This window comes from Centroberyx affinis, unplaced genomic scaffold (genome assembly GCF_046629955.1).
Source record: "Centroberyx affinis isolate AG114_WGS23_722 - 3 ecotype Tasmania unplaced genomic scaffold, CSIRO-AGI_Caff_v1 ptg001684l_1, whole genome shotgun sequence".
Classification (NCBI taxonomy): domain Eukaryota; kingdom Metazoa; phylum Chordata; class Actinopteri; order Beryciformes; family Berycidae; genus Centroberyx; species Centroberyx affinis.
In genome coordinates, this window is record NW_027280103.1 from 17,688 (window position 1) to 27,500 (window position 9,813).

Consider the following 9,813-nt stretch of genomic DNA (forward strand, 5'->3'; position numbering starts at 1 on the left):
CAAAAACTTCAACATCGGGTGGTGGTGGCGAGTGGATTCACACAACTTTTAGGACGATGGCCAGCAAAAAACCCTGAAAAAGGTACGATAGCATGATTGCTTGTACGTTATCTCCACAAAAGAAACGAGACATATTTATTTTTTACCAGAGTGTTTGTTCGTAATGAATGTGTTGTGCCTGCTCTCTCAAGCATGTTCGGAGTTTCATTGTCTTTGGCCACAAGCTGGCCATCGGCAGATACACACAGCATGCAGAACATAATTTAAGACCATTTCTGTATCAATAGTTTCCACTCTTGAATTCGGCATACATCCAATACACCATACAGCATTTATTTGTACACCACTTAAAATATTTACAACATATATAACTGGGTCGCCTGTTATTTCCACAAACTTCTTCCATCAAAATATACCGTGGAGGGCGGTAGGTAGTAGCGTGAACCAATTTTAAAAGTCGAGATTATATTGACATAAAATGCTACTTGGTAAATCACTTCTATGCCGAAGTTACCAGAAGACTGGAATGATTTGCTAAAACCCTTAGGTCTTGTTCTGTGAGATATGTAGGTTTGCTGATAAGCAAGGCAGCATTAAAGTGACAGATTATTTAAGGGAGTTCACCGTTCTCTTCATACACGAGAAAACGTCACGTTATGGGGCTGGAGCCACAGACAAACCTATGCGCCACAACATATGAGGGATAATTATGCAGTATGGTTATTGTAAATAGATATATTCGATTTTTGTTTAACTTTCAAACAAGATTAGAGTCCGTTGCGCGTGGGCGGTGGTCTGACTTGATGAAAATAAGTCAGAAATACGGAAGTTGTTGAGAGCGAGTGTGGACATGTCTGTTGTCTCCTGCTGTCTTGTCACTGGTGTGCACTGTACTAATAATAATAATGTGGGTTTCAGCTCGAGTTCCTTTCATAACTTTCCTGTTAGTCAAAGCGTCTGCACAGTCTAGTCACAGTCTGCCATAGAGAAGTGCATGCAGCGTCCTCTAACTTTCAGATTTTTATTGAAAGGCTGGAGCTGAGGCTTGACAAATCATGAAACATTCAAGTGCATCGAAAATTGGGTCACTGAATATTATATCAGAACTACATCAAATAGCTTCATACATTTATGCAAGGAGAAGACAGAGAGAATATAATGAAAAAGCGAGTAATACTCAAAAAAGGGAAGAAATTAAATAATTTCTAGGGGTTATACAAAAAAAACGGTCAATCTCATGAAAAATATTTTGAATTTTGGTTGAGATTCAGAGTGTGAGTACTGTACATGTCCACCAAAGCATATTAGGGATTTCTCTCAGAATCAGTATGGCTTTAAGTAGCCAGCACACTCATGAATATTAAGAAGAATATAAAATATATAAAGCAAGTTTTTTTTTACATGCATATCATGGTTTACAGATCTGCTGCACAAGGTGAAAAAGAATAAACAATCGTACACAAATGCAGTGAAACAAAAACCTTTCAGAGATTACAGAAAGTAGTATTCTGTTTGACCGGTCATAAAATCTAGTGCAGAAACTGTGTCATAAAATATGCAAAATCTGCAGCAATATCAGTTCGTATAGATCTCCTCACCTTGTGCAAATTTTCAAACAGACTTTTCTTTACTTGTTAGGGCTTGGAAGTCCTTTCTATCAATCTATCAGTCAGTAAATCTATCAGTAAACTTTGGTAAATAAACATATTTGACAGAGAATCGTCTGTCAGACTCGTTTCACACAGCAGGACAGTAGAGAAGCGTCCCAAGCTGACCTAAATACCTAAATACCACCAAAACACACGGCCGGCCATTCTCTGGGCTCAGCAGCATGAAAGAGATAAAGTCAGGCAGAGATTTTTTGTTTGTTTGTTGCCGAATCCATATTATGTAAAAGGACAAATCAGAGTTTTTCCATGTTATATAACAGTAGCCCCGAATTGGCCCGGCTGAGAAATAAGGCGTTCAGTTTGGATCAGCGGAGTCTTTAGGGGTTTTTGGGGAGAGACAGAGGGATTATAAACTGCGGGATTAAAGAGAGAAAGACGGCCAACACCCTTTAGATGGAAAAAAACACTAAATCTAAGATTGTTGTTGTGGCCTGGATAGCTGATACTGACTAAAGGCTGCTTATCTGGGAGTTTTGGTGGGAGAGACAGTGTGTGTGCATGGTCTGTGTGCACATGCAAGTGTGTGTGTGTGTGTGTGTGTGTGTGTGTGTCAAAGTGAGCAAGTACATGCCTGCATGATTGTGTGGGTGTACATTTGCATTCATGTGTGTGAGTGTGTGTGTGTGTGTGTGTGTGTGTGTATCTTGGGCGTCTATGAAATCCTACACTTTAGGTTACAGAGGGTCTGCTGTGTGATTCTGTATATTCCCTGTTAAGTGGACAGTTGTTAAGCGTGTGTGTGTGTGTGTGTGTGTGTGTGTGATGGTGTTTTACTTTCTGCAGGGTGGAAGTGAAACTTGGTTAAATGTTGGTTGTATACTTGGGTGGAATCTGATCCGAATTCACTGAACTGATTCTCATTAGAATCAGTTCAGGTTAAGGGCTTCCTGTAGACAACCAGTGTAGTTTTGATTAACTCTACAATCAATATGTAATCAATCAAACTGCATCATACCTGATATTAGTGTTACATTATCTAAATGCTGTTTCAGAGGCTTTTCTATGCTGACAAGTAAAAAAAAACTGGGGGAAACGCTGAATATTTGTATTTTTTTTTTGGCACGAACATTTAAAGATATTGAATATCGGCACAAAATATTGTCTATCAGCAGCTGCAGTCCATGTTGATGTTTCGAGGCAGAACACAAATCCAAAAGTTTTGGCTGGGGATGCTAGTTGAAGTCACACTGTGCTGAGAAATGTTGTGTTGAAATGTAAGGAGGCCAGGGGTCATTTTCAAAAACCATACTGCTGTATTTATCTGACAAATACTTAAATAGAAGAAAAGTGCTGCTGACTTCAAAAAAGCGTTAAAACTGGGTGATTTGGAGTCTGGATTTGTACATTAACTCACTTTTCTCCCACCCGTATGTTGGCCTCTTGATGTAGGTCAAACGGTAAGATTCCCAGCATGCTTTGTGTCGCCTCAGCCTCACACCGTCTCCTCACTCTCCCATTATTAAAACAAGTCCAGCCAGTTTTAAGTTGTGCTGCTGCTGTAGCTGTGTGCCGCACCATGTGTCTTTACACCAGTACAGTTAAAGCTGCTGAGGCCATTAGTGCCAGTGGAGCCTAAATACTTGAGCAGCCACGCGGCGGCCCTGCGGTTTCAGTCGCTCCGATTCTGCAGATGGTTTTGCAGAACGTTCATGAAGCGCTGAGCATCTCCACACAGAAACTAAGGCGGCTTTGCAACCTCAGATTCAGGCTCTGAGTGGAGAAAACTTTAAGGAATTCATCCCAAAACACCATTATGGAAAAACAGAAAATGTTACCTGATATTCTTTCATACAAATGCAGATGATTGCGTTAGAAAAAAAAAAGGTTAGCGTGTTCTTCAGGTGATGATAGGCCTACACATGCAATTTTTTAGGACAAATTTTTTCTGGAAATATTTTCTGAAAGCAATGTAGCAGTTTGAAATCCAGTCAAACTATGATTGGAGAGCAAGCTTTGCTGATAGGGGTTTCAACAACCAATCGGAGACAAGAAAACCCGTCAGGTGACCTGTCCTCAGCCCAAAAATATTTTCAAAATGGTCCAAATGCTACTAAATAAACCATAACTGGGAAACAGTAGCTCTGATTCTTTTTATGCAACATTTAATCTGGCAAGTTGGATGCCAGAGCCAAACATAAGCCTATAAAACACGTTATGAAATTCCAGTGGATAACGTTGAAAAAATGATTAAATTGTTACATTTTCAGCAGAGAAGAGGAGGCCGAGATGACAGTGATGCAGCAGTTTCTCATTTCATCCATTTTCACTCCTCCCCCAACATCAGATGTCAGTTGCCCATTGCCCTCTTTGCCCATTGCCCAGTCGCTCATACTCATTGCCGAAACAAATTTGCCCGTGTCTCATCGGCTTTAAAGGAGCGGTAAGTCATTTCTGACCTTTTACTCCGGCACAGTCAGTTTGTATTGAAACATCGGGAGGGAAGTGTGAGACGAGATGCTGCGGTGCGTCCGGGGCTCCTGTGGCCCGGGGGAACACGCCGTCTGCTGTGTCTGGCAGAGGCAACGGGCCTGTGAGCCGCTTCCCCTTTAGCTGCTGTGGAGGAAACATGGCCGACCACAGCAGGAGGCAAAGCTGTTTCGGCGCTGATGAGGAATCAACTGAGAGAGAGATTGATTTCATAAGAGAGACTTTGACAGAACCTGCAGTGAGAGACGGCAACGAACTTTGAAGCTGCCATAAAGGAAAAGAGATTCGTAGCAGTAAAGTTTAGGGTGGATTTTCTTCAATCCTATTACAAATAGACTGTATCTGGGTTTATTTTTGTAGGAATTAGGTTGTGTTTGCCTTTGGGAAATTGTTTCTGTGAGTCACACAGCTGCATGGAAACTTGTTCCAGAGGTTCAGTAGCTAGTGATGAGATTTCACTGGCCTCTCTGGGTGATATGGTCGAAATCAATATCACGATAATAATCGATAAGGATTTTTTTCAATATCGATATGTATCACGATATGGCTCACATCCAAAATCACATGTTAAATAACCAAATTAATGTTCATCCCATTGAACCGAATGGTGATATTTGGTGTGATGTCAAACAAAACTGAAATTTTCAAATAATATTCCTACAATACCTCATTTTGTCTTTGTTTTTAAATAAATTTTGTTTGTTATCATAAATGTAGACAGCAGAATTGTGTCACCATATCGAAATGTCACCATATCATCACCATATGATTCCACTAAAAGATGATCAATGATAATATGAAATTATCGGCATATATAGAAACTGTTCATAAGCCATCAGACTCTTTAAACAGGAACTTGACTGTGATGATGTCACCGCTGACCTGATCTGGGTGTATTCGATAGAGATGAAGCGTCGGCGCCGTGTTTCATACCGGCTGAACTCTGCTTGTTGATGTTACTTTGTTCTGCGCAATCAGTTGTCCATACACTTCATCGCGTTGACCTTAACATGCAGCCAAAAGAACTCAACAGAGCCGTGTTATTTTACCTCCCAGATAATACATGCTAAGGTCACAGGAGGTGGAACTTGAACCTGAAGTTTATTGGACTCACTGTATGTGCCGACCAGCTTCGCTCTATCAAAAGTCATCGTTTGTGGGCGTTTCACAGATTCTCAGTTTGTTTAAGATTATTTGTACCTTTTTTTTTATTTTGTCATTTTCTTCATTTTATTTCCCCCAAATATAATCTAGGGCTGGACGATATGGTTGAAATCAATATCACGATAATCATAAGGATTTTTTTTTTATATCGATATATATGACGATATGGCTCACATATATCAAGTGAAATAACGTTAAATAATCAAATTAATGTTCATCATATTGAACCGAATGGTAATGTTTGGTGTGATGTCAAAACTAAACTGAAATGTTCACATAATATTCCTACCATACTTCATTCTGTCTGAGTTTCTAAATAAAGTTTGCTTGTTCTGATCAGTTCAGACAGCAGAACTGTGCGTCTCGATATCCCAAAATCACCATATCATCACAATATAATCCCACTGAAAGACGATAAACGATAATATTGAATTATCGTCCAGCCCTAATATAATCTATGGCTGCAGCTATTTGGGTGTCATAGCTGTTGTAAACAAACAAACAAAAAAATAACATTGAATTTGGAGGGATGCTGAAAGGACATGGGACACTAAAACTCTCCACTGAAACACAGACTAATGAAACTCTTTCAGGTGTGAGGCAGGTTTCACAGACGGTTGAGTAAAATCCTCCCACACCACACTGGAATGGTTTCTCTGGTCAGACATCTAAAAAAATAAAAAAAATATTCACTAGCGGTGGTCAGGGAGGAACCATCGGAGGTGGAGGACGTTGACCGATATGACGTGTCCTAATGGATCGGTATCAGACCAGCGTGGGGGTTTTTGTCCCAGACTCCGGGCCTCAGTGCAGGACGCAGCAGTAGAAGCTGGTTGGCTGCTGGCTGCTCGGCTGCTTCCTGGTTACGGCGGAAGTGGTTTGCATATTGCCACACATCCTCTATCTGTCAGACCGCTCTGCATGCAGTGTTTTGCCTTATAGTTTTTATGGTGGCGGTTGCAGGTTATTTAGGTTTTGATTCTACAACTGTTTGGGGTTTTTTGCCTCAGTTTTGATTCTTCTGCTGGAGCAACCTAATGAAAACCTCTTCCACTGGTACTTTCTAGAGCTGCAATGATTAATGGATTAATAGATTAGTTGTCAACTATTAAATTATTTTAATAAACGATTAATCGGTTTGAGTAATTTTTTAAGAAAAATAAGTCAAAATTCTCTGATTCCAGCTTCTTAAATGTGAATATTTTCTGGTTTCTTTACTCCTCTATGACACTGAACTGAATATCTTTGGGTTGTGGACAAAACAAGACATTTGAGGACGTCATCTTGGGCTTTGGGAAACACTGATTGACATTTTTCACCATTTTCTGACATTTTATAGACCAAACAACTAATCGATTAATCGAGAAAATAATCGACCGATTAATCGACAATGAAAATAATTGTTAGTTGCAGCCCTAATACTTTCTAATTTAAAGGTCTAATGCAAGACTATGGGTCCAACTTGTTTGTGCTTCTGAGAGTATTTAGCTAACTTGTCTTGGGTTTGTTTTTTAGTTCTGCATTTTCTCAAACATTGGTGGCAATATTTGGCGAGGTTTGCTTCCTGTGATGATCTGCCATGGCTGGATGACTGTAGGGGAAACACTGGCATCCCATCTGTAAATAGCTTCACCTAGGAAGCCACAGGCCACTAACTCTAGCTGATGTCCAGATTGATCAGTCAGTAGAAACACAGACACAACAGATTTCATTAAGATTTAGTGTGTGCACAGGGCGCAAAGAACACACACACACACACACACAGATAGTTTGACCACAGATATGCCATAAGCACAGAGTTGCAAGCAAACATTTTTAGCTGGGGAGACAGACTGAGACGGAGCTGTTGTTGAACATAAAGACGATCTGTGTGACCGATTTTCTCTCAGCAGCAGCAAAGTTGATACCACTTTATTTATGTGTGTGTGTGAGAGAGAGAAACGTGTATTGTGTATCTGAGAAACGAAACACTTGCTTGTACTATTTCTGAGAGAACTCTGAAACAAATCGTGTGTGTGTGTGTGTGTGTGTGTCAGGAGGTCGGAGGATGTCTGTGGAGGTGGACGCGTTGCTGCAGGAGGCGAAGGAAAGCATCGAGGCGGCGCAGAACTACCGCAGTGAGCTCCAGCAGCGCCTGCATGGCCTCAACCAGGCCCGCAAACAGGTACTGCAGCCCATCCACACACTCACACATCTACAGCTTTGACTAAGTCATAATTATAAGTGATAATTATGAGATAGTAAGTCATATTGACGAGAAACCTCTCAAAATTATGACTTAGTATTTCATAATTATGAGATACTAAGTTATAATATTGAAAAAAAAAAACTCATTTTATGATGGGAAAAAAAGTTTTCTTTGAACAGCTGGTGGAAATGGGCTTCCATACATATAGAGAGATACAACTGTATAAAATGGGCTAAAGCTGGCCTGCAAACAGATCCCATCCACACTCATAGAGATCTACAGCTATATAAAGCAGGGCCACTAAAGGTTATTCACGTCTTTCCACACAAATGGAGATCTGCAGCTGTCTAAACAGGGCTGAAACACAGATATCTGTCTAGAAGGAGAACTCACACCATGTCATCACATCTTCAATTCAGAACAAACAAAAAATGAAATGTGCTCTACTTTATCAGGGCTGGACATTTGAAAAACATGTTGATACCACTAGCTGGCTGTGTTCACATTTTCATAACTGGTTTAAGTGTCATGGAGAGTGGGAATATATACTGTATATATATATACAGTATATACAGTATATACATATATATACATATATATCCCACTACTATAATTGGAGAGCGGTTTGTGTTTGTGTGTCCCACCATGGAGGAGAGGAGAGGAGAGGAGAGGAGAGGAGAGGAGGCAAGGAGAGGAGAGGGGGGAGGAGAAGAGAGGAGAGAAGAGAGGAGACAAGTAGAGGAGAGGAGAGAGGAGAGGAGGCAAGGAGAGGAGAGGAGACAAGGAGAGGAAAGGAGAGGAGACAAGGAGAGGAGAGGAAAGGAATGGAGAGGAGAGGAGACAAGGAGAGGAGAGGAGGAGAGGAGACAAGGAGAGGAGAGGAGAGGAGGAGAGGAGAAGAGGAGACAAGGAGAGGAGAGGAGAGGGCAGAGGTAGTGTGTGTGTGAGAGGAAGGGAGGTTATAAATTCTAATATATATATATATATATATACTTGATGTAACTGTAACTTGATACTACTTCTTAGCCAGCTGCAGCAGGTTAAACACTGATGTATGTGACCCACAATTGGCTTTTTATTAAAAATCAGATATTCATGTTAGTGTTGTCCTGCGCTGATATAGATTTTCATCGCTGTCCACTGTCTCTCTCTCTCTCTTTCACACACTCTCTCACACGCTCTCAAATTACCTTGACCAAGCCAGTGCAACGAGAAGTGCTCTGTAGTGTGTGTGTGTGTATGTGTGTGTGTGTGTGTGTGTGTGTGTGTCTGTTCCCCTGACCCAGCAGAGCCCCAGGACAGTACTATATTCTCCTTCTCTCTCCCTCTCTCTCCCTCTCTCTCTCTCTCGCTCTCTCTCTCTCTCTCCCTCTCTCTCTCTCTCTCCCTCTCTCTCTCTCTCTCTGCTATCTCTTCCTTCCTCCTGCAGTCTGGATTTGCCCCTCCAGGCGCTCGCAGTAAACAATGCTGCTATTTCCTGCTGCCGTGAACAGGCGGCGAGCCTCGGGGAGAGAGATGAAGGGAGAGAAACAGACAGAAGCCACTTAAAGCTGCACTGGGCAAAGATTTTCACGTAAAAATCCGGCCGCTTTTATCGGCCTAAATCCCAAAGTGGAGCTGCAGCAGAGACCATCCACTCTAATTTAGATGCCATAGATTTTTGTTTTGCTGTTTGCCCAAATGAAAATAGGAAGTGATGATTGCTGGCAGGAACCATAAAAAAAAAAAAAAACTCACCAACAATGGAACACACTAAGAAGAAGACATTTAGTTTACTGCAGGATTTCTGGGTGATGAAGTCCTTCAAACTTTCTAAAATTTAAACAGTCAATCACAATTTTTCAGTCAATTTTAAAGATATTGAATAAAGGTGTAAAATATCAGCTATCGGAAGCTTTTAGGGCTGCAACTAACGATTATTTTCATTGTCGATTAATCTGTTGATTATTTTCTCGATTAATCGATTAGTTGTTTGGTCTATAAAACGTCAGAAAATGGTGAAAAATGTGGATCAGTGTTTCCCAAAGCCCAAGATGACGTCCTCAAATGAGATATTCAGTTTACTGTCATAGAGGAGTAAAGAAATCAGAAAATATTGACATTTAAGAAGCTGGAATCAGAGAATTTTGACTTATCTTTCTTAAAAAATTACTCAAACCGATTAATCGATTATCAAAATAGTCTGCGATTAATTTAATAGTTGACAACTAATCGAATAATCGATTAATCGTTGCAGCTCTAGGTTCTAGTTTGTAAAAACACACGGAGAGAGAGAGAGAAAAAGGGATGAGAAAGAGATGTGAAAGGCAGAAATGCTTAGAGTAAATATCAGAGGGGAAAAGAGAAATAAAATAGTCGTCCTCT

The 9,813-nt window shown here is 40.6% G+C and overlaps 1 protein-coding gene across 2 annotated transcripts in view; it reads left to right on the forward strand.

Moving 5' to 3' along the window:
• crlf3 (cytokine receptor-like factor 3) overlaps positions 1 to 9,813 on the forward strand; it is a 20,691-nt gene continuing 10,878 nt past the window's right edge. For both annotated transcript variants that reach the window (XR_011695727.1, XM_071528527.1), the window contains exons 1-2: positions 1 to 82; positions 7,298 to 7,425. Coding sequence is in view for 1 of the 2 variants with exons in the window: in XM_071528527.1 (XP_071384628.1) it covers positions 7,309 to 7,425 (117 nt within the window). In the remaining variant the exon portion in view is untranslated. The remainder of the gene's footprint in view (positions 83 to 7,297; positions 7,426 to 9,813) is intronic.